Source organism: Oreochromis aureus, linkage group 13, assembly GCF_013358895.1.
Source record: "Oreochromis aureus strain Israel breed Guangdong linkage group 13, ZZ_aureus, whole genome shotgun sequence".
NCBI classification, from domain to species: Eukaryota; Metazoa; Chordata; class Actinopteri; order Cichliformes; family Cichlidae; genus Oreochromis; species Oreochromis aureus.
This window is the reverse complement of record NC_052954.1, coordinates 2,926,924-2,951,922: the sequence shown is the minus strand read 5'-3', so window position 1 is coordinate 2,951,922 and position 24,999 is coordinate 2,926,924. Positions and strand designations below refer to the sequence as shown.

At 42.1% G+C, this 24,999-nt stretch overlaps 1 protein-coding gene across 1 annotated transcript; it reads right to left on the bottom strand.

Moving 5' to 3' along the window:
- Window positions 1–741: 741 nt before the first annotated feature.
- On the bottom strand, window positions 742–24,796 carry LOC116309954 (blastomere cadherin-like). Its single transcript, XM_039621777.1, has 15 exons — window positions 24,601–24,796; window positions 17,749–17,863; window positions 17,045–17,133; window positions 16,577–16,678; window positions 16,035–16,175; window positions 7,966–8,121; window positions 7,678–7,819; window positions 7,233–7,405; window positions 6,402–6,611; window positions 5,911–6,066; window positions 3,805–3,946; window positions 3,413–3,585; window positions 2,556–2,639; window positions 1,899–1,951; window positions 742–1,524 (listed from the first exon to the last, which is right to left on the bottom strand). The coding sequence occupies exons 1-14, from the start codon at window positions 24,646–24,648 to the stop codon at window positions 1,934–1,936; spliced, it is 1,749 nt and encodes a 582-aa protein (XP_039477711.1). The 5' UTR covers window positions 24,649–24,796; the 3' UTR covers window positions 742–1,524; window positions 1,899–1,933.
- Between the last annotated feature and the right edge of the window lie 203 nt (window positions 24,797–24,999).

Genomic DNA, 24,999 nt, shown 5'->3' with positions numbered 1-24,999 from the left:
AGAGGATATATGAGACAGCATAGCAAGAGATACAGTATAGACAGTTACTGTAAAAAAAAGAACAACAATCCCATTTTCTTTTCTTATACATGTATAGTACATGTACATTATTTATTTGTGCTTTACCCAGCAGGCCATATTAAAAGAACTTTGACTATACGGTATTGGGCCACAATGTTAAAAAAACACTTACTGGTGATTAACACTGGCCGTTTTGTTACAATGCAATTTTTTGGTGGGTAACCTGGGGTCCCGGCATTCATGTGGTTCTTATGTTGAGCCATTGTTCCAGATCAACTGACAACACAGCACACCTCCGTAGTATATTTAAAAAAACGATATTTGACAAATGTAAAGGTTGGTGCAATGACAGAGATAGTTCTGTTTTCTGATCTTTAGACTGAATAAAGATTTCTCTGAGGTCAAAACGGACATGCGTTGATAGTTTTTGCAGGAATATATTTATCTGTGTTAGTCAGTCTATTTGCTGGGAAGAAAAGCCCACTAACAATGGCATAAATAAAAACAATAATTGCAGTATAACCGTGTTATTAAGTAAAAATAATATTCAGCACCAGGTGTATTTTAAATCAGACAATACTGACTGGATTGTGTGTTCAATTCATGAAGCGGTAACTAGATCTGAAATGTCATTTGGCATGTCTCAGTACTGAACATAACAGCAAAATGATCCCTGTCATCATACACTTCCTCCAAAATATCTCGACTTTTATTAACATCCACTTACAAGTTTCTTCTACAAACTTGTAAGTGGATGTACTAGTACTTTATTTTGAGTGTGCATCAGGATAAAGTAACAGTACCTGATTTCTTTGGAATTTAAAGGTACTTTTCGACATAACCAACTGTGAACTTTTATGTTCAGATACTGATACTCTTAATTAGTTTCATATGTTTCATTTACTATAAAGAAGCATATTCCTCAGTGACAGCATGATCATGTTCCAACACATCATCAAATCTATTGTTTGCGCAGCTGCTGACTGTGGTTTACACCATTTCAATCTTTTGTTTTCTTAGGTTTTGATTACAACAAACAGAGTAAGAAAATCACTTGAAAGAGCGCTCCATAGCATTCTAGTCCCACAATAATTATGGAAAAGAAAAGTAGCAGATACACAGCTCCCCCTGCAAGTTTTCTAAGACCTTCCTACATATGCAGAACTTCCCACCACCTACAAAATGCTTACATGTGAAGAACTATGCTGGGATTTTATTGTCACATGATCACTGACAAACTAGCTTTGGCCATTTTAACTGCTCGTATGAATGATAAATGGACTGGTTCTTATATAGCACTTATTTAACACTCTGAGCACTCAAAGCGCTTTGCACAACCTGCCTCATTCACGCATTCACACCCATCTAAACAAGCACTTTTTTCTATGTAAGTGCTTTCTATCTAACATTCACACATGTATATGAAGAGAGCGTCATGTAGAATCAGCCTCCAGCGCAGTGATAGATGTCTCTGATGTCTTTGTGCTCCTTCTCTCCGCTTCTCTGTTTTGTAAAATACAAAGCAAAGTTCTTAGCATATCAATACAGAGCTACCAAACCAGGGTGAACAATGTTTTTCTTCAAGGGGTCAAATTGACTCAGGATCAGTGGAAATGCAGTAAGTGGAACAAATCAGAAATTACTGTTTGTTTGTTATTTTAAAAAGCTCAATTTTTGTTTCACTTTTGTTCTATCCAGAAATGTAGATTCTGTAACAGTAAGGCAAGAGTGCCAGCTCCTTGTGAGTTAATTAAGAAGCACTACTTGTTGTCTGAAGTTAGGTGATGTTAATATTAATTCTAGAAATGTTACAATAAGGGGAAGTGATGACGATTTGTGTAGTTCACTATTGGACAACTCAGTGTAGTTAAACTCACCAAGCAGGAACAGGAGACCTGAAGCTTTTCCAGGACTACTGGCTCTCCACCACCTGTTATTCAAACACAGGCTTTTTAAAGTGCCTCCAAAAAGTATCTTAAGAAGGTAATCAGAAACAACTGACTGCTAACTACCACATTTTGAAAACAAGGGGCAGCATTTTCACAGTGACAATGTTGCTACTGCTGTCGTTTTTTTTACTTTTGATGTTGGTTTTTAGCCCTCAGTTAATCAAGGTCAACACTGGACATAAAAATATCTTTTTAATATGTAGCCTGGTTATATAAAAGTTGTTGCACCACCTTGTGGTACAAATTTGTTCAACATGGAAGCACAGTCCTCTTGATATGGCACAATATCTCTTTAACACACCTTGTTGTTTCTCCACATTATTTTGATAGCTTTAAGCTAATTTTGGATCATCCTGAACTACTATTAAACCACTATTCATAAAAAGTGCTCTCAGAAAATTTGCCAAGGAATTTAAAAAGAGCAATTCACTCCTTTGTAGTAATGTTGACATCACCACACTGAGAGCAATGGTGCCCAACACTGGGCCAGCCCAGAATCTATTTGACACCTCGGCAAAATTTGCAAACATGGAGTGATTCTTAAGACCCTCTAGTGAAAAAGAGAACATTGATATTATCTCTGACCTTGAGGATTACTTGTGCTTGTCCAGATAACCCTTCTCCCTCCATATCTGCTGCCTGTACTGTCAGAGTGTACTGTGGATATTTCTGTTGGAAGAGAAATATAATGAGTTCAGCTCATCAACCAGTAGGATTAAACATTCTATCATCAGTTTGTATCCAAAACAGACTCTAGTGAGATACTTCTCATTTTAAAGTTCAGTGGAATATGCTAACTAATTTCTGTTTACATAGAACTAACAGTGTTATGTGACAACATCCCAGCAGAACAAAGTTTTCAAGCTGATTATTAGCAACAGGAACATGTGGAATCGAGCTTTTTTCTGAAACCAGAAAAAATGATAGAGCTGACAGACACTTCGATATTTGGTACATTTTAATGTTGCAGATTCATCTAATGCTATAATGCTATCCACCCTATAAGCTAACCACTAACTGTGCGGTAGCATAGGCAGAATGAGAGCCAGGGAGTTTATTTTCCAGTTGCACTCAGAAGAGACAGTTTTATTTTATTTTTGAACTTATATCTTTGAGACAGCACCGGATCATATTTAACTTTGTCTACAATGACACATGTGTTAGCCTACTTGAATTAATGGACATAAGTGGACAGATATCATCTGAACAGGTCAAATGGAATGAAGTCGTGATATTTTCCTGCTTCTTTGATACAATTTGCTGTTTGTTCAAGCTGTTTTTAATTTGTTAAAAAGGGGTACAGGGGGAAAAAAGTTACAACTGCCAACTCAATAGTTGTTCTTTTTTTTTTCTAAAATCCCTTGTGCGCCGGTCATAAGCGGGTCCCCTTATCCCAAGCTGGCCAGTGTGCTTACTGTCACTGAATGCGTTAGAAGGCTAACCTCTCTGTCCAGTCCAGTACCAGCAACTCTGATGGCTCCAGTAACTGAGTTGATTTCAAACATGTTGTCACTGGGCAGCTGCGGGTCCTGGCTCAGAATACTGTAACGGATATCTGAGTTGGCATTATCTGGTTCATCAGCATCTGTAGCCTCGACCTTAATCACTTCAGAACCTGGAGAGAAAGAATTCAGAAGTAGGAATTAAGAACAGTCATTCAGGCTTTGTTTATCTTTTATTCACAGTCAGTGTTTAGACTGTACACACCCCACTTTACTGGAGTGAATTACTAGATCTTATCTTATAACCATTAGCAACCGACTCCTTTTTCTCCTTTAAAAGTGAAACAAGCAGACATGACAAGCAAGGTTTAAATTGAAGTCACTCTCAGTACCTTTTACTGAGTTTTCAGCAACTTGTCCCTCAAAGGTGTTTTGAGTGAAGACAGGTTTGTTGTCATTCTGGTCGATGACTTTAACTGTAACACTCATGACCTCCTGGTGATCTCCACTTTCTGCCACGGCATGCACTTGTAGCTGCCAACATACAATCATATTAAAATTATGTTGTTCAAAAAAGAATAAACAATGTACATTAATGCTTTTATTCATCATAATAGGAACATTTTGGGGCTTTATTGGATAGAGAAAGTGTAGATAGACAGAGAGAAGGGAAGACATGCAGCAAAGGGCTGCGGATCATACTCAAACCCACGCCTGCTCACTCCCTAAGCTAAATGAGCACCCACATATTATGCTTTTATGGAAAAAGAGGTATATAAATTATTGTATCTATAATTATGATCTGATCATACATTTATAGTACAGTATGTGACTCTGAAAAGTGCCATTCTTCATAAAACACTTGCCTTAGGAACTTCAAATATATTTTGATTATACAGCTTGTGCACTATGAAACTTCTTTAGTAAGATTATAGTGTTTACTTCACTGAAAAGTATCATTTCTCTTTTTTTCACTTTGCAAAATAATTCCCAAGATAAAATGTTTAAAAAGGAGGGATGTCAATTTCCTTTTCCTCCTTTTACACAAACAGCCAACTTTGATCTCAAGTGGGCCATGGCCAGTGAAACTCCCGTTTCTGCCAGTGAAGTTTAACTACACATTTAGCCCCTGAGACACATCAACATAAGAAAAAACACAATTTTAGCTGTACTTCTTGGTTTTTCTACATGACAAAGAAATTCTGCTGTAGTAAGTTAAAAAAGATCTGTCAGCACAACTCTTTGAGCTTAAATTATTAGAAAGACTTCTGACAGCTCATTGCTCAGACTATGTTTTAATTATAAAACAAAAGGTTATAATCTATTTTCTTACAAAAAACTACCATAAATATCTTTAGTAGATAGTGAAAAAATACACACTTTCCTGTTATTTTTCTATGACTTAATACTTTGATTGCTAGATTAGTTAATCATGTTTGTAATTTCAAGTTTCTAAGTTGTTTAATTTGTTCCCTTTCATGTCTAGTCTGTTGTAGCCTTGTCTGTGTGTCCTCCCTAGCATCCCCTATATGTAGTCAGTCTTGTCTCCATATCTGTTCCCTTTCTGTCTGTGTGTCGAGTTTATGTTCTATTTTGCCAGTCCCAAAAAATTGATTGTGTTCATCTGGACGTAACATTTTTAGTTGAAGAAATGTTGGCCATGAGTACCATTCAGAGAGAGTTGGGGAATGGCTGCAACCACAGCACTGTAAAATGGTGACAGATGGTGGACAGAGAGGACGCTGGTTTGAGCGCGGAGTCAAGGCGCCTGTTTATGTGAACCACCTCTGAACTGAAGAGGGGGCCTAAGGTCTGTCACTGCAAATTCATTTGTATTTTAATTTAGATTCAAAAAGCATTTACATTCTGATGCAGTAACATTATTTTATCCTTATGTTAATACATCAATAGATTCAGTTACCTTTGCATAAAAATAGCTGGTAAAATTGTCTTTCAAATGGTCCAAGAGTACATTTCAGAGCTTGTACTTTTTCACTTTCACTTAAGTAAAGAGATTCATTCAGTACTTTTACCTTTACTTGAGTATTTTTAACACAAGTATCTGTACTTCTACTCAAGTAAATGATGTTTGTACTTTTGTGACCGCTGCTTAATGGGAAATTTATTAGCTTGTCATAGAAATGACAATGAGACACCAGGACCTTCAAATAATCATCATGTGGATTAGAGCTGGAATTGTTCACACAGTATTGTCATATATGTAGCTTCCAGTTTACCATCCATATCTCCAACTTGTTCCTGTTTTATTTTTTTTCCAGGCTGTAAGCTTGAGTTGTGCATTTTTTTTTAAAAACAAACAAAACAAATACCACCCGCTGTCTGTCCTTCCTGCTTTCATGGCATATCACATGTTTGTTTGAATGGTAAAATTGGCTAAGTTGACAACATCTTCTGGATAGATACTCAAGATTGTGCTGATTAGTTTTTCGACCAAGAAGGAAGAAAAACAGAGCCCCATATTACAAAATTTACTTTACCTTATAATGAGCTGCTTCCTCTCTGTCGACTGGCTGTGTGACATACAGACTGCCAGTGTCTCTATCCATGGTGAAAAGGGCAACAGGAGGCTGATCAGCTCCTGGACCAGAGATGCTGTAATGTAAATTCTGCTTTTGATGTTCATCAGACCGTATCTAGACAAAACACACCAGGATTAGGTTAAACCACTCTCACTGACTACAGTTGTAATATTGCACAACAACTATTGTAAAGTGGTTGTGCAGAGGTCTTTGGCTGCACTTAAAAAATAGAATGGTCACCATTGTAACAAACTGTTGCTCTAAAGATTCAACTTGGCTGCCCAAAGAAACAAGACAATTAATCTTTGTCTAAAGTTTACACGATTAGGAAATAACTCAGAAGGATCAAATACAATCAACAAATATAACATTTGCAGAGTTACTGCTGAGCAAACCATCCTGTGCAGAGACAAAAGTCTGAAGTCTAGTTCAGAATCAGATTCTCTTACTTCAATTAACTTAATAGGATAGGGTCCTCTGTTGTTCTCAGTGAAGAAAACATCTGGAAAAACGCGTGCAGTATTTGGTTCCACATTACTGCCACTGTCAGGAGCATTGCTGCTGCCATCTGTCACCGTGAGAATTACTTTTCCTTGTGCAGAAAGACCTTCTCCCGCCATATCTGCTGCTTGTACTGTCAGAGTGTACTGTGGATATTTCTGTTAAGAGACAGGGACTGTTAAGGTAGATCAGCTCATCAACAGGAAGGAAGAGACACTGACATCAGTTTACAGACTGTAACACAGCCTTCAGACTGACTAAAGCTCTTCATCTATGAAGGCTGATTCTGCTGAAAAGCTGAAGCTAAACTCATTTAATATTTTGCTTATGACAAACACTTGCAAAAATGATGCTGTTGAGATGCTTGGCCAAACTTTTTAAAATAAAGTATTCCTTGACCATTTGGCACGAGGCTGTTTGTTTTTACTCTGTGAAGTCAGTCTCAAAGAGTTCTACGATGCTGCACCAAAAACAGATTGCTCTGATCTCCAGTAGTCTGCATGGAAGACACTGACTTGTCTGACAAACTATTTGCTAAGTATGAATTGTGTGTCCAGAAGTATGACACAAACCAGAAATATAGACAGATAAACTATACCTATACTTTAGAGGCTGTGTCAAGTTTCACTAAAAACCCAAAACATGTTTTTTGCAGCACCCTCTTTGACTGATTTCTAGTAGTGACAGGCAGACTATTGATCCTGATTCATTATAAAATGTTTTTCAGCCCGTAGGTGTAAAAGGACACTTGTGTGTTAAATGTGTTTAACAAGTCTTACCTCTCTGTCTAATCCTCTACCAGTGACTCTGATGCTTCCAGTAACTGGGTTGATTTCAAACATGTGGTCAGTGGGCAGCGGTGGGTCCTGGTTCAGAATACGATAGCGGATGTCTGAGTTGAGATTATCTGGCTCATCATCATCTTTGGCCTCAACCTTAACCACCTCTGTGTCTGAATTGGAGGAAGTCAGAAAAAAGGTAAGCAAGAGCATAAGTGTCTGAAGGTCTTCACACTGCTTCATTTACGAGATTTACTAAATAAAACGGACGTAATGCAAAAGTCTGCTAATTTCTTTCCGACCCAACACATACCCAGCTGAATTTGGTGTCATTCTGATTTTATGAATATCTTAAGATTCATTAAATATAGTGGATAAGAATTATAAACAGGAACCAAAGAAAACTACCTAAGAAGTCCAGAGACAATAAGGTTTCTATACATACCGATGGCCGTGGCCTCAGCAACATTTGCGTTGTACTCCACCGTAAAATAAGGTTTGTTGTCGTTCTGGTCGATCACATTGACTATAATCTCCATGGGATCCTCAGCTTGTCCTGCTCCATCAGCCACAGCATGTGCTAGAAACTACACAGAAGATTTTAACATGTTTCATTTAGAAAGTTTTAGATTCACCTTTAAATTCATTACATTATCTCTACACCTTCTATCTACACACAATACAAACAAGTCAAAGATTTCATTGTTATTGGTGACTGTTGCCACCGTGTTACCGTGTAACTGGCCGTTTCCTCTCTGTCGAGTGGTTGTATTACATACAGATTGCCAGTCTGTTTGTCCATTCTGAAACGATCAACAGGAGGCAGATCAGCTCCAGGACCAGTGATGCTGTAAAAGAGCTTCCTTGCTTTATCTTCATTAGAGCGGATCTGGACAAAAATACAACAGAACTGAGTTAAATCCCTGACTTCAACAAAAGTTAGTGTTGAACAACAGCTACAGCAAAGAGGTGCGTGAGGTAGAAGGCAGGTTACAATTTTCTACATGCTGTTATCAGGATTGTTTGAAAAACAAGACAGTCCCCTTAATCTTTTAATTACCATCCTCCATCCATCCATCCATTTTCTTCCACTTTATCCGGGGCCGGGTCGCAGCAGCAGCCTAAGCAGAGAAGCCCAGACCTCCCTCTCCCCAGCCACCTCCTCTAGCTTATCCGGGGGAACACCAAGGCGTTCCCAGGCCAGCCGAGAGATATAATCTCTCCAGCATGTCCTGAGTCTGCCCCGGTGCCTCCTCCCGATGGGACATGCCCGGAACACAGGAGGCGCCCAGGAGGCACTCCTTTCAGATGCCTCAGGTGGCTCCTTTCGATGTGGAGGAGCGGCGGCTCTATTCTGAGCCCCTCCCGGATGGCTGAACTTCTCATCCTATCGCTAAGGGAGAGGCCAGCCACCCTTCGGAGGAAGCTCATTTCCACTGCTTGTATCCACAATCTCGTTCTTTCGGTCACTACCCACAGCTCATGGCCATAGGTGAGGGTAGGGGCGTAGATCGAACGGTAAATTGAGAGCTTCGCTTTTACGCTCAGCTCTCTCTTCACACGACGGACTGGTGTTGCGTCCGCATCACTGCGGTCGCAGCACCAATCCATCTGTTCATCTCCGGCTCCCTTCTCCCATCACTCACAAACAAGACCCTGAGATACTTGAACTCCTCCCCTTGGGGCAGGAACTCATCCCCGACCCGGAGTGGGCACTCCACCCTTTTCCGGCTGAGAACCACATGGCCTCAGATTTGGAGGTGCTGATCCTCATTCCTGCTGCTTCACACTTGGCTGCGAACCCTTCCAGTGCGAGCTGGAGGCCATCACCGGATGAAGCCAACAGAACCACATCATCCACGAAAAGCAGAAATGACATTCTGAGGCCACCTAAGTGAAAGCCCTCTGCCACTTGGCTGCGCCTAGAAATCCTGTCCATAAAAATTATGAACAGAATCGGTGACAAAGGGCAGCCCTGGTGGAGCCTATCACCAACCGGGAACTAGTCCGACTTATTGCCGGCAAAGCAAACCAAGCTCTTGCAACGGTTGTATAGGGATTGAATGGCCCCTAGCAATGGGCCAGACACCCCATACTCCCGCAGCACCTCCCACAGGACACCCCTAGGGACACGGTCGAATGCCTTCTCCAAGTCCACATGAAACACATGTAGACTGCTTGGGTAAACTCCCATGCGCCCTCAAGTATCCTTGAGAGGATAAAGAGCTGGTCCAGTGTTCCGCGACCAGGAAGAAAACCGCATTGTTCCTTCTGTGTCTGAGGTTCGACTAGCGGACGAACTCTCCTTTCCAGCACCCTGGCATAGACTTTCCCAGGGAGGCTGAGGAGTGTGATTCCCTTGTAGGTGAAACACACCCTCCGGACCCCCTTCTTAAAATTGGGGACCACCACCCCGGTCTGCCAGTCCAGGGGTACTGCCCCTGATCTCCACACAACATTGTAGAGCCCTGTCAGCCAGGACAGCCCTACAACATCCAGAGCCTTCAGAAACTCAGGGGGGACCTCATCAACACCAGGGGTTCTGCCACCAAGGAGTTGTTTAACTGCCTCAGTGACCTCGCCCCCGGAAATTTGCAGGTCATCCCCCTCATCCCCAGACTCTGCTTCCTCCTCGAAAGATGTGTCAGTGGGATTAAGGAGGTCCTCGAAATATTCCTTCCACCGCCCGACAATTTTCTCAGTCAAAGTCAGCAGCGCCGGGCCAGCACTATACACAGTGCAGGTACAGCACCACTTTCCCCTCCTGAGATGCCTGACGGTTTGCCAGAATCTCTTCGAGGCAGTCCGAAAGTCTTTTTCCATGGCCTCTCTGAACTCCTCCCACACCCAAGTTTTTGCTTCAGCCACTGCCCAAGCCGCATTCCGCTTGGCCTGTCGGTACCTGTCAGCTGCCTCCGAAGTCCCACAGGCTAACCAAGCCCGATAGGACTCCTTCTTCAGCTTGGTGGCTCCTTTCACCTCTGCTGTCCACCATTTGGTTCGGGGATTACCACCATGACAGGCACCAACCACCTTGCGGCCGCAGCTCAATTCAGCAGCTTCGGCAATGGAGATGCTGAACATGGTCCATTTGGACTCAACGTCCCCCGTCTCCCTCGGAATGCTGTTGAAGCTCTGCCAGAGGTGTGCGTTGAAGATCTCACGGACTGGGGCCTCTGCTAGGCGTTCCCAGCACACCCTCACTACGCGTTTAGGTGAACCGGGTCTGTCCAGCGTCCTTCGCCACCACCTGATCCAACTCACCACCGGGTGGTGATCAGTTGACAGCTCAGCCCCTCTCTTTACCCGGGTGTCCAGAACTTATAGTCGCAGGTCTGGTGATACAATTACAAAATCGATCATCAACCTGCGCCCTAGAGCGTCCTGGTGCCACGTGCATTTATGGACACTCTTATGTTCGAACAAGGTGTTTGTTATGGCCAAACTGTGATTTGCACAGAAGTCCAATAACAAAACACCGCTCGGGTTCAGATCAGGGAGGCCATTACTCCCAATCACGCCCCTCCAGGTCTCGCTGTCATTACCCACGTGAGCATTGAAGTCTCCCAGTAGGACAACAGAGTCTCCAGGTGGAGCACCTTCCAGCACCCCACCCAGGCAATGTTCCCTCTAATTTTTCATGTGTCTGAGCGAACACACAAACTCCCTGAGCGGTCCCTTGGACCACTGTGAGCAACAGCAGATGTGTGCATTGTGGTCACGCCAGCATTGAATCCATCCAAATTACATGGTTTATTAAAATAATCAAATTACAGCATTTACATTTATGTTAGACTACTTTTAATTAACAGCTTTAGCCCACTTACAATGAAAATGTAAAAAATCTTGTTCATGACCTGTGTAGTATGTTAACACTATTGGAAGGAAAAATAACTTGAACTATAATTTTGAAAACACAACTTTCTTTCTTTTTTTCTTTTTTTTTATAAAGCTCTGACTTGTATTATGAGTATGAGTCTGTGGTCTGGGAGAGAGTCCTGTAACTCTCTGTCTGCAAAATACAGTATATAATGACCAATGTTGGGCAATTAATTATATAGTTACTTCTTCAAAAAAGTAACTGAGTTATGCAAACAACAACTTTTTTTGCTGCTGTTTACTAAAAATGCAGCCAAGGTGTTTTAAATAAACATTTCAAACTATTTACAGAACAATCAGCTGTTCTGCATCAAATTTGATGCCACACAGATTATTTGTGCCACTCCAAAAAATAATTTCTGTCCACTATGAGATAAAGGAGAGCAACAGCCTGATACCTGCAGGCCTGACAACAGGAGATGTATCACTCCTGTAACACCTGTAACATTCAGTAGTCGCCTCATTGTTCTGACACACACAACAAAACTATTGACTACACTACACACTAACTACACAAGATTTGCGCTAAACGTCGCAAATCTCTCACATCTCAAAACACCGCCTCCTAACCACCCCCTTCCTATACAACTAAATGCCATGTTGCCATATCATTTTTTGATTGGTTGACATGGTACATTTTTCGACCAATAGGAAAGGGTGGGGTTTTTTGGTTTTGTTTTTGCTCACAAGCGGAGAGTGCTTTCAAGCGTTTTCCTTATAAAACGCCGTTTTTACCATTTCTTCCCGCATGTAAATATAAACAACGATAGTATTCAGGAAAAAAACAAACATTGCATATATTTTTATCATAACTCCGGTTTTACGTGGCCTATCAACACAATTTAAAAACTGGTATAAAGTCCACACTTTTTCCGTCAATTGTTCCGTCTGTCCTCCTCGCATCTCCAATGTTTGTACACGTTGTCATTAACGTGGCTTCACTCCACATCAGCCAGGCCGCTTTGCTAGCTAAAACACCGGTATCGGCACATAAGGACGCTGTCATGGCCTGTCAACAACGGTGATTAGCTGCGTATATACGAATGTGAATTGCATTATTGGCTGGACTATGGGATAAGGTGGCATTTTTCTAATCTCATACGGGAGCAGCCAGTCACTTACTGACTAACACTGCAAAATAGAATTGTTAAAGTATTCATTTTAATTTCAATTCAGGTTAGATTTTTTTTTGTGCGCAACGCAGATTTTCTGTGTGCAGAGACCGTGCCAGCAGTGCGCAATTGTGCACGTGCGCAGCTTAGAGGGAACATTGCACCCAGGGACTCTAAGAATGGTGGGTACTCTGAACTGCCACTCGGTGCATAAGCGCAGACCACAGTCAGGACCCGTTCCCCGACCCTAAGGCGCAGGGAACAAACCCTCTCATCCAGCGGGAAGAACCCCAATGTACAGGCAGCAAGCCGAGGGGATATTAGAATATCTCCAAAAGTTGATTCTGTTCATCTGGACGTAGCGTTTTGTGGGAGAAACGTTTCGTCACTTATCCAAGTGACTTCTTCAGTCTCAGCTGACTGCAGGTTTCCCCAAATCTTATAAACAGTACATTTGCATAATGACTGAAACCAGCCCACTGAAGGAACAATGGGCTGGGAGGTCAGTTCCTTAATCATAATTATGGAAATTCTCATGATCATTGATCAACAACCACTGACCAAAACCCACTGATCAAAGACTAATGATCAATGGTGTCAGGAGAGGATATTATACAATGTGATCAGCTATATGAAATGTATCTTTTATTTTATCATTAAGCACATGTTTATGTGACTTTTCACCTAGTAACTTGTGTGATGAACCTATGCAGCTACTAACCGCTTCCTGTCTTCAGAGAACAGAGAAGTGAAACCTCAGCTGTCTTACAAGAACATGGAAATGTAGAGAAGGGGAAAAACCCGCTGCTCTGAATGACGTTGTTACCTTTGTACACACACACACACACACACAGAAACATCGTGTATAAATAAAGAAACGCGGACGGTGACAAAGTGCGAGTCCATGAGTGTCTCCTGTGCGAGTGCTCTGTGACCGTCCTCGCGAGTTAAAGAAAATCTGCAGTGTTTGTGTGTTTTCTAACTCAGGTGTCTCAGCTGAACAAAGAACGGCAGGGTGATTTAGAGAATTCCCCTGTCAAATGGCCATGAGTACCATTCACAGAGAGTTGGGGAATGGCTGCAATCACAGCATTGTAAGATGGCGAAAGATGTACCCTTAGGCCCCCTCCTCGATTCAGAGATGGTCTTTCCCTTTTCACATAAATGGCCTCCAGCCCACTGAAGGAACAATGGGCTGGGAGGTCAGTTCTGTAATCATAATTATGCAAATTCTCATGACCATTGATCAACAACCACTGACCAAAACCCACTGATCAAAGACTAATGAACAATGGCCATGAGTACCATTCACAGAGAGTTGGGGAATGGCTGCAATCACAGCATGTTTGGCACAGCGTGTTTTGGGGTTTAAAAGCCACCGAGACCCGGTGTTTAGAAAAAATGCGTCTCAACTGCTCCGATACTCCTGACACATATGGGATCACTACAGGTTTTCGCTTGGGCAGCGGTTGTCCTTCTCTCCTGGATCGGCTGGAGCTTTCTTTAGGTGCCTTTCCAGCTTTGACAAAAGTCCAGCTGGGATAACCACATTTACTGAGGGCCTTCTTGATGTGCTGTTCTTCTGCCTCCCTGGCCGCTGTGTCAGTGGGGATGGTGTTCGCTCTGTGTTGTAGCGTCCTGATGACACCCAGTTTGTGCTCCAGTGGATGATGAGAGTCAAACCTTAGATACTGATTCATGTGTGTAAAACACGCTGCGCCAAAAATTGGTCCACCCCAAGGATTGGGTCCCCCGACACAAACAGAGTAAAATAGTGTACGCTGTTAAGTGCCAGGAGGATTGCCAGGATTTATACATCGGGGGAAACCAAACAACCTCTGGTGAAGCGGATGGCACAACACAGAAGAGCTACCTCGTCAGGCCAGGACTCTGCAGTCTATTTACACCTACAGGCCAATGGTCACCTCATGGTCAGTGGTTGTTGATCAATGGTCATGAGAATTTGCATAATTATGATTAAGGAACTGACCTCCCAGCCCATTGTTCCCTCAGTGGGCTGGTTTCAGTCATTATGCAAATGTACTGTTTATAAGATTTGGGGAAACCTGCAGTCAGCTGAGACTGAAGAAGTCACTTGGATAAGTGACGAAACGTTTCTCCCACAAAACGCTACGTCCAGATGAACAGAATCAACTTTTGGAGATTTACTTTCCTGGATGATTGAGAATGCATCAAGATGATATTAGAATACCCACCCCAGACCGCTGCATCTCACCAGGGGCAACTCCAGACTGAGACAGAGTCCAGCCCCTCTCCAGGAGCCTGGTTCCAGAGCCCAAGCCATGCATAGAGGTGAGCCCGACTATATCTAGCCGGTACCTCTCAACCTCACGCACTAACTCAGGCTCCTTCCCCACCAGAGAAGTGACATTCCATGTCCCTATTGCCAGTGTTGGTAGCCGGGGATCAGTCCGCCAGGGCCTCCGCTCCTGGCCGCCACCCGGCACATAATGCACCCGACCCCTACGGCACCTCCTGCGGGTGATGGGCCTGTGGGAGGATGGGCTCATGTCCCCTTTTTGGGCTGGGACCGGCCGGGCCCGAAGGGGCACCAGACGCTCGCCCTTGGCCACCCTCCCTGGGCCTGGCTCCAGGGCGGGGCCCCGGTAACCCTATCCCGGGCAGGGTAAACTGTTGCTTCGATGTTTTCCTCATAAGGGTCTTCTGAATTGCTCCTTGTCTGGTCCCTCACCCAGGAGCAATTTGCTATGGGAGACCCTACCAGGGGGCAAAAGCCCCCGGACAACATAGCACCTGGGAACCCTGGGACACACAAACCCCTCCACCATGATAAGGTAGCGATTCACATTAATTACAATAATGTATTTGATTAAAATGTTCTGATTGTTCAAATATGATATTTTCTTTAGTTGTTATAAAATAATGTGTGCCCCAGTCTCCAATGAGGAGAATTATTCCTCTGTTACACCACAAGAGGGAGCATCTCCTGAAATGAGCAGCTCTGGTGGGAGTAAACAAGTCAGGCCACTCACCATGAGGCAGTGTGCCTAACAAACGCTGTGTGAGACTGTGTACAAACCTGTAACTATGTGCTAAGTCCATATAGTTGCAGAATATACAGTAAAGGCAGACTCACAAAGCCACACTGGTTTCTGTTTCTTTTAATCTAAGTGTGCAACAGGTTCATTCAATCAGTCATCTTTTGATCTCTGAATAAGAAATTATTTTAAGAAGAAAAACAAATGGGTTTGCAGATTCCCTTTGTATCCAGTCTTATAACTGAGTTTTGTTGTGGCACACATGGGACAGTTTGCTCTCTTGCTGATCATCTAACTAATAATCAATGAAATCTCTCTGACTGCTGCTTATTTCAACAACCAAACCTGGCTGGTGTATTTCTGGAGACATGAGTAACTGCAGGTTAGTGGTTCTATTTTTGTCAAAATCTGTTCTCTGTTGTTGTTGCTGTTGTTTTTTGTTTTATAATTTTGTTTTACATTTATATGGATGTTTCCTGTTTGTTGTTGTTTCCTTAGATTCTTTGATTCAATAGTTCTTGTAACAAATAATGTGCCCATTGTGCACAGCCATGTTTTAACTGTTACAATCATGCACGAAAATTTTACAGTTCTTTTCAAAACAGTATTTTAATGATTGCCAAACCGTGTTGCTTTCAAGTGGCATTTCAAAATGACAGCTACAGGAAATGTGAAAAGGAGTATACCCACTGTAAAGAAAACCAAATGGAAAAGATCCTGTGGTGAAAACAAAAAATTGAAATACACTTTAGAATCAATTTTTTGACACAAGATAATTGAGGTCCCCTTACTTGAGCTACTTTTAAGGGATAGGTTCCTCTCTGATTCTCAGGAACATTTAATGGAGGAATGACCCAGTCTCTTTTCCTCCTCTTCAGTCCTTCACCAGGCTCGGGAAACTGCAGAACAGGCACCTGAGCATCAGCTGCATTCTGGGAAAACAAGCAGACATTTTATTTGATAGAAGAACACTTCCAGAAATGGATCAAGTGTAATGAGGAGGATGAGATACATTGGATGTACTAGGATTATGTTGACTGTCGAAGGTGACTGTAACAACAAGAGTAGCTCTGAAACCCACTAACTAAATGTAACCAACCCTTACATGTGCAGCCACACAGTGTTAAAGAGAAACAGGTCTTTGTGTCCAGAGCCTTGGTTTTTTATCCAAAATCATTAAAAAGGTACTTGAGATTTCATGCTCTAAATAAAGAACAGTACGATGTAAGTGGGATATTTTCTTTAAAAATAATTATTTTGAGAAGAAGAACAAATGGGTTGCCTTTTGTGTCTAATCTTACTGCTGAGCCCACTTTAATATAGTGATGCTCACCATGCTCACACTGACAGGAATGGTCAGTTTGCGGCCTTGTGAGTCCCAGGAGTGGATGAAGAAGTCATGGTGTCCTTCATGAAGAAAAACTGGTCTCTTTACCTGGAAGAAAACATTTTTTATAGATTTTTAAAGCTAAAATGTGACAAACATTCAGACTTTGTCAAAGTAAACAGAAAAATTCAGTGATGTTTGTTAGCAGTCTATGATACAGTGCTCAGTCTTCGAAGAAACTTTTGCTCCTTTTTAAATATGTTGCAACATTTCAGGAGGTTTCATGTCAGCAAAAGCTAAAATATCCTCAGAGCTAGAAACACTTGGAAAAATCCCACAGACACTATTCATCTAAGATTGTCAGTTATATATTGTTGCAGTACATTCAAATGTTTACTATGTTCTGTTTACCCACAAATATATATCTGTTTACCCACAAAACAGTACCAAGGAAGTCTTTGAATCTGCACTCACCATCAGTACACCATCGGTCTTTACTACAAAACGTTTGTCAGAGGTGTCGAACAGAAATCTTGTGCGATCTGTGCAGTCAGAGAAGCCCACTGAGAACAGAGAGAGTAGTTATTGTTTAATTACTGCAATTCATGAAGAGACAGAAAAATAAGTGGCATGTCTTAAATGCATAAGAACAGAAGTCATGAAAAATCAAAATCAAATAGAAGTTAAGAAATATCCTATGCTTATTAGCTCCATGAAGACTCAAGTATCAAAGCTGCAGTAAAATTGGTATTAGCTGATATCATGCCTGGTATTAGTTCAGCTACTCTATGAGTATGTTATCTGGTTTAACCTGCATATTTGCAAGCTGCTTTGAAACCAGCTTCAGGTTTGGTGAAGTGTGCACATGCGATGTGAGAATTTTTGTCATCAAAAACAAATATTTTGATTCATATATTTTTGGTATGGTGACGTAGTGGTTAATACTTTGGCTCACAGCAAGATGGTCTTGTGGTACAAACCCAGGAGCTCCAGGTGCAATAGTTTTCTATCACTGGTGAAAAATGTACTTGATTAAGTGAAAATTTCAGCCATGAAATTCTCAGCTATTTGAAATGTGCTACTTGCTTTTAACCTGTTGATGGCCTCTCAGAAACAAATCCCTACCAACTGCAACTTTAATTGCTACTAACCAATATACAACCATTTTCTGTTATTACCTTTGCCCAATACTGTGCCTTGTGTCAGGTAGATTCTCATCACACTGAAAGTGAGCTGATCCGACTGAAATCCAGGTACACATACTGGCTCCTCAGCAGTCACTAAATTTGGAGGCTTGGACAGAAGAAACAGCATTTTAATGGTTGCCACAAATGATTCAGATTCCTTTAAACAATTACTTGTGCATGCAGTTGTAGGTAGATCACCATTACATTAGAGTTTTCAAAAGTATCACCAAGCAAGGATAAAGACTTATCAGTGCTGTTACTTTCTGGTTCCCAGCAAAATAAGAAAAAAAAATGTTTATAAGTAGGACTTCTCTGGTGTAGGCACAGGGCGCAGGATGTTTAGTAAATTTGCACAGTGGAGGTTTGCAGCCAAACACAAAAAGGCTCGGATGAAGACACTAGCAAGAAAAGGGTGGAGTTACTTATCTTTTTATGACTTCATTTAGCACCTCACACTTTCCTCCCCTAATATATGCACTTGGAGCATTTTCAGTAGCTTGCCCAAGAACACTTGTGAAACATTCAGACTGTTTTTGTTGATGTTGTAAAGCAATTGAACGTAGTAAATCTGTCACGGCTGGGGTAGCAGTCGTGTGGTGTTGTGAGAATGAGGACCCAAAATGCAGGCATTGGCTGTGATTCGAGTGAGCTCTTTATTACAGGAGGTGAAAAACAACAAAACCGAGGATGGCAAGGACAGAACTAAAACATAGCCTGAACTGGGGAAAAACTAGACACAAACCTGAAACCATACAACCTCGGGATGAAGATCAGAAATGTCACGGAGAATGTTGGGCAGAGAGACGCAGAAATTTCACCAGGTTACACAGACAACGTGACAAGGAACACAGGCAGGCACACACTATAAACACGGGTGCACAGAAGTGGCCCGCAGGTGCGCGTGCGCTGTCAAAATAAAAGACGCGCACCAGATAAGAAGTTGCAATACACGTTTGCGTACATAAGATTTTCTGGAGGAGGACAGACATTTGTTTAGAACTCTTAAAGATGTCGAAGAAGCAAGCTCCTTTAAGCAATTACTTTGGTGTTCCTCCACCTCCACAGAAATGTCAGGAGTCCGAACCATAAAAGAAGCGCTTATTCTCGGAAAATAAAAGAATACGAGATGTGGTATTCTGCACGACATCTCTGTGCGTTTATCATTTGTTTGAAGCAAGCTCACCTCCTGCAACCATTTTTCTGACACGAACAGAGCAGAAGGGGAGGACACAGGCAACCAAAATCAGAAAAAACTAGAACACAAGATAGTAATAATACCAAACACAAAACGCTGGGTCAAACGACCCAGGACCATGACCAAATCAGTCTTATTTGTTATAATCTATCGTCCACCTGGGCCTTAGACAGAGTTTCTGTCTGATTTCTCAGACTTTTTATCTGATTTAGTGCTCAGCTCAGATAAAATAATTATTGTGGGTGATTTTAACATCCATGCAGATGCTAAAAATGACAGCCTCAACACAGCATTTAATCTGTTATTAGACTCAATTGGCTTCTCTCAAAATGTAAAAGAACCCACCCACCACTTTAATCACACTCTAAATCTTGTTTTAACATATGGCATAGAAACTGAACATTTAACACTGTTTCCTGAAAACCCTCTCCTGTCTGATCATTTCCTGATAACATTTACATTTACAATAATTGATTACACAGCAGTGGGGAACATCCATTGTTATCTTCCTCTATACCTTTTACCAACACAGAGCAGAACAGCTTCCTGAATGCTACTCCAACAGAGGTCGGTTACATTGCTAATACTTTTAAGTCTTCTAAGTATGACTCTGGATACTTGAAGGAGCGACCTCCCTGAACAGGGTCCGGTAACCATCACAGTGGCACACATCCATGAAAGGGTCTCCAGTATGAAGAGTTGGACAGCACCAGGGCCCGACATGGTTCACGCCTACTGGCTGAAGAATCTGACTGCACTCCACGAGCGTCTGGCAGCACAAATGAACCAGCTGCTAGTTAACGAGAGACACCCGGAATGGCTAACCGAAGGTCGGACGGTCCTGATCCCCAAGGACCCCAATAAGGGACCGGTCCCATCCAACTACCGACCAATAACCTGCCTCAGTACTACATGGAAGCGCCTGTCAGGCATCATATCGGCTAAGATGAACAGGCACATGGGTCAATACACGAGCGGGGCACAGAAAGGGATTGGCAAGAATACCAGAGGCACAAAACACCAGCTACTGGTAGACAGAACAGTCAGCCGAGACTGCAAGACCAGACTGACTAACCTGTGCACAGCCTGGATTGATTACAAGAAGGCCTATGACTCAATGCCCCACAGCTGGATACTGGAATGCCTAGAACTGTACAAGATCAACAGGACCCTAAGAGCCTTCATCAGGAACTCAATGGGGATGTGGCGTACAAAGCTAGAGGCCAACTCCAAGCCCATAGCACAAGTCACCATCAAGTGCGGGATCTACCAAGGAGATGCTCTGTCCCCACTGCTGTTCTGCATAGGCCTGAACCCCTCAGTGAGATCATTAACAAGACTGGCTACGGATACCGACTCACGGAACGGAGCGGTTGTCAGCCACCTCCTGTACATGGATGACATCAAGTTGTATGCCAAGAGTGAACGAGACATCGATTCACTGATATACACTACCAGGTTATACAGCAATGACATTGGAATGTCATTCGGACTGCAGAAGTGTAGTTGGATGGTAACAAAGAGAGGGAAGGTAGTCAGAACTGAGGGGATTGAACTACCAGAAGGCAACATTGCAGACATAGAGAACAGAGAACAGTTCGCTTATGGGATCCCGCAAGCGTTTAATGGGAACCATGAAGAGGCCGCTAGAAAAGCTGCAACCACCAAGTACCTGCAGAGGGTCAGGCAAGTCCTGAGGAGTCAGCTGAACGGTAAGAACAAGATCTGGGCCATCAACACCACGCCCTGCCCGTGATCAGGTACCCTGCTGGGGTAATAGGCTGGCCAAAGGAGGAGATAGAAGCCACTGACATAAAGACAAGAAAGCTCCTGACCATGCATAGAGGGTTTCACCCCAAGTCCAGCACCCTGAGGCTGTATGCTAAGCGGAAGGAAGGAGGCCGGGACTGGTGAGTGTCAGCACCACAGTCCAGGATGAGACAAGAAACATCCACGAATACATCACGATGATGGCCCCAACTGACAGCGTGCTCAGTGAATACCTCAGGCAGCAGAAACCCAAGAAAGAGGAGGAAGGCGAGGAACCATCATGGAAGGACAGGCCCCTGCACGGTATGTACCACCGGCAGATAGCGGAGGTGGCTGATATCCAGAAATCCTACCAGTGGCTGGACAAAGCTGGACTGAAAGACAGCACAGAGGCACTAATCATGGCAGCACAAGAACAAGCTCTGAGTACAAGATCCATAGAGGCTGGGGTCTATCACACCAGGCAAGACCCCAGGTGCAGGCTGTGTAAAGATGCCCCAGAGACAATCCAGCACATAACAGCAGGGTGCAAGATGCTAGCAGGCAAGGCATACATGGAACGCCATAACCAAGTGGGGCGGCATAGTGTACAGGAACATCTGTGCCGAGTATAACCTGGAAGTCCCGAGGTCAAAATGGGAGATGCCCCAAGGGTGATGGAGAATGACTGAGCTAAGATCCTGTGGGACTTCCAGATGCAGACGGACAAAATGGTGGTGGCTAACCAACCATAACCACTAACCATAGTGGTGGTAGACAAACAGAAGAAGACGGCTGTAGTGATCGATGTAGTGGTTCGAATGACAGCAATATCAGGAAGAAGGAACACGAGAAGCTGGAGAAATACCAAGGGCTCAGAGAAGAGCTCGAGAGGATGTGAGAGGGTGAAGGTAACGGTGGTCCCCGTGGTAATCGGAGCACTAGGTGCGGTGACTCCCAAGCTAGGCGAGTGGCTCCAGCAGATCCGGGAACAACATCGGACATCTCTGTCCAGAAGAGCGCAGTCCTGGGAACAGCTAAGATACTGCGAGGGACCCTCAAGCTCCCAGGCCTCTGGTAGAGGACCCGAGCTTGAAGGATAAAAACCGCCATGAGGGGCGAGATGGGTGTTTTTTTTCATAGAGAGAGAGAGAGAGAGAGAGAGAGAGAGAGATAAATAGATAGATAGATAGATAGATAGATAGATAGATAGATAGATAGATATGTATGTAAGGTTTATTATGTTTTTTTCTAAGATAATTTGATCTAAGATCATTTGAATTGAATTTGGTAAAACTTTAATGGGTTATTCAACCCAGCATCGCCTTTTCACACAAGCACAGTCAGTTACATGACAACATGTACTCACAATCGTAAACACTTGCAACTTTCCACTGAAAGCCTACAAGTTGTGACAAGGTTATGAGTTGGACAGGCCCAGTCAAGACTGATTTGTATTGGAATGTGTGTTATTCTGTGGGTTTACCTGACGCGGGTGAAAGCTGCTGATAAAGCAAAACTCATTTCGGATACAAAAGCATAGTAAGCAGTGTGTGAGCCAGCAAGCATTGTAAAAACTCCTCCATTACAGGAATAGCTATTACAATGATTTAACACCCTAGAATAAAGATAAAATTCTGCCTGTTAGTCTTAAATTAACATTCAATTAAGTACAGTATTTTCAACTGCATTTTCTGTTTTGTTTTTTTTTGTTTTCTTTTTGCTTTTCTTTCGCTTTTCTTTACAGACCATCCCAAACCAGCTCGATAGGATTTAGGTCTGGAGACTGTGCTTTTCAAGCTTACCATCTTGTTCTTTTTTCCTGAGATAGTTCTGGCATTGCTTGGACTTATGTTTTGGTCATTATCTTGCTGTAGGATGAACCCCTGACCAACTAGGTACCAGAGGGTACTGCATGGTGCTGCAGAATGCTGTGGTAGCCGTTTTGGTTCAAGGTGCCACTCACTCTGTACAAGTCACCGACCCTGGATCCAGCAAAACAGCAAAACAAGTCCTCTCTTCACAGGTCAAACTGAGACTTGCTTTCTACGACCACTATTAAGCTGTCCCTGAAGCCATTGTCCTGTGAGTCGCCTATCACGCAAGCTGTTAACTCTCACAAACTTGTCTTCTGATTCATTTGTGGCTTTGGATCTGCCAGACGTCTTCCTGTCAGAGTTTCTGAGTGCCTTGTGATGGTGAAGGAAACTGTACTCACTGACAGCTTGACTTTCTTTTCAATTTCTCTGTAGGAAAGACCAACATTTTTAAGTGTTATGATGGTCTGTCTCTCTTCCATTGCCTTTTTCTTGACATTTTTGTGGCACTACACTACTTTCTGCAGTACAATACTGTTCGACTCATACTCACGAAGGTATGATACCATAGTGGGTTCCTTTCATACAGAAGAGGTTGTAAGTAATCCAGAAAACTTAAAACACCTGTAGGAATTAGTAGCACCAGCTTCCAACCTCCATTGCTGCAGAACAGCTTTAAATTGTTAACCCATTTTATGTTTCCTGAAAAAGGCCTTTTCATATAATTCTTAAATGTACATTATTTTTCAGTTTTGGGAATTCTTACCTTTTTTAACCTCTGGGTATTTCACCACTTCTCTTTGTACAATATATATATATCTATATATCTATATCTATATCTATATACATATATATATATATATATATATATATATATATATATATATATATATATATATATATATATATATATATATATATATATATATATATTCTGTCATGTATATAAAAGGCCCTCCAGAAAGCTAGCACATCATGCTGTTGGTACTTTCAGTACCACTGATACTTATTTAGAGTCTTTTTCTTCAATTGATCTTTCAGTCAGGTTTCAGAGCTCATCACAGCACAGAAACAGCTGTAGTGAAGGTTACAAATGATCTTCTTATGGCCTTTGACAATGGACTCATCTCTGTGCTAGACCTCAGTGCAGTGTTCCATACTGTTGACCATAATATCCTATTAGAGCGATTAGAGCACGCAGTAGGTATTATAGATACTGCGCTGCAGTGGTTTGTATCATATCTATCTTATAGACTCCAATTTGTTAATGTAAACAGAGAGTCCTCTTCACACACTGAGGTTAATTATGTAGTTTCACAGAGTTCAGTGCTAGGACCAATTCAGTTTACTTTATACATGCTTCCCTTAGGCAGTATCATCAGAAGACATAGCATACATTTTCACTGCTATGCAGATGACACCCAACTCTATCTATATCTGATCTATATCTGATATTCTGTCCTGTTACCTAACCAACCAAAATTTCAAATTCAATTTGGAAATCGTGGATTCTTTCAGTTAAAAATGTGACGGAGTGCACTGCTTGTCATGCAGTTGAACCCCAGGTTACACTTGCACTGAACTTTAACGCACCTCCACAGTGATTTTTCAGAGAATGCTTTACGTATTTCAGCAAGACTATGTCAAATCTTTTTCTGCATGCAGTCCAACAGCATGGTTTCATAAGAGCAAAACTGTCTGCAGGCTAGACCTTTCAGTCACTTCAAATCAAGACAAATTCAATTCAGCAGAACTGGAAATGAAATGAGAAACATGGCAAAGGACATTACAAACTATTAAGAATCTAAAATCCTTTATTAGTGCAGTATGGGAATAATAAAGGCTTCTGAAACTGCAGCAACTTGTCCCATTAAACATAGAACAGAGTGTTATTAGAAGAAGTGATGCAGAGTCGTGCTGTCACTGTCATCTATAAACAAAAACTCAATTTTACCCTCAATTTTTAAAAATAGTTGCAAGTAAAAAATATTTTCTTGTAGAACTAATATTCAGTATTAAAATTATTTTGAAAATGCAAAATTTGTAATATGATTTAATATATGTAAGATATATATTTCTTACCTGAAAAACAGTTAAAATGCACCAAATTGCAAACCAAATGGTCCCCATGTCTTTATCTCAGTGAAGGCAGAGCACAGTAACCAATGATCTCGTCTCCTGAGGGTAGTTACAGCAACTGAACGTTCACATAGACGAGTCTCTGCAGCTACTTTCAACACATGATGTCAGCTCGTAGATGCTCTGGCTGTTTATTCTTGATATGGTCATGCACACTGAGCACACCTGAGCAGACAGGTTCCAGTAGTTTCTGTATTTATGAACATGTAACAGACATACAAAATTAATGAGAAACCAGCCAAGACTGGTCTGAACTTCAACAACCAACCATAAAACTTCATCATATACAGAACACACTCTGTCACATATGCTTTAATTTTTTGTGCTTTACATAGACTTTAC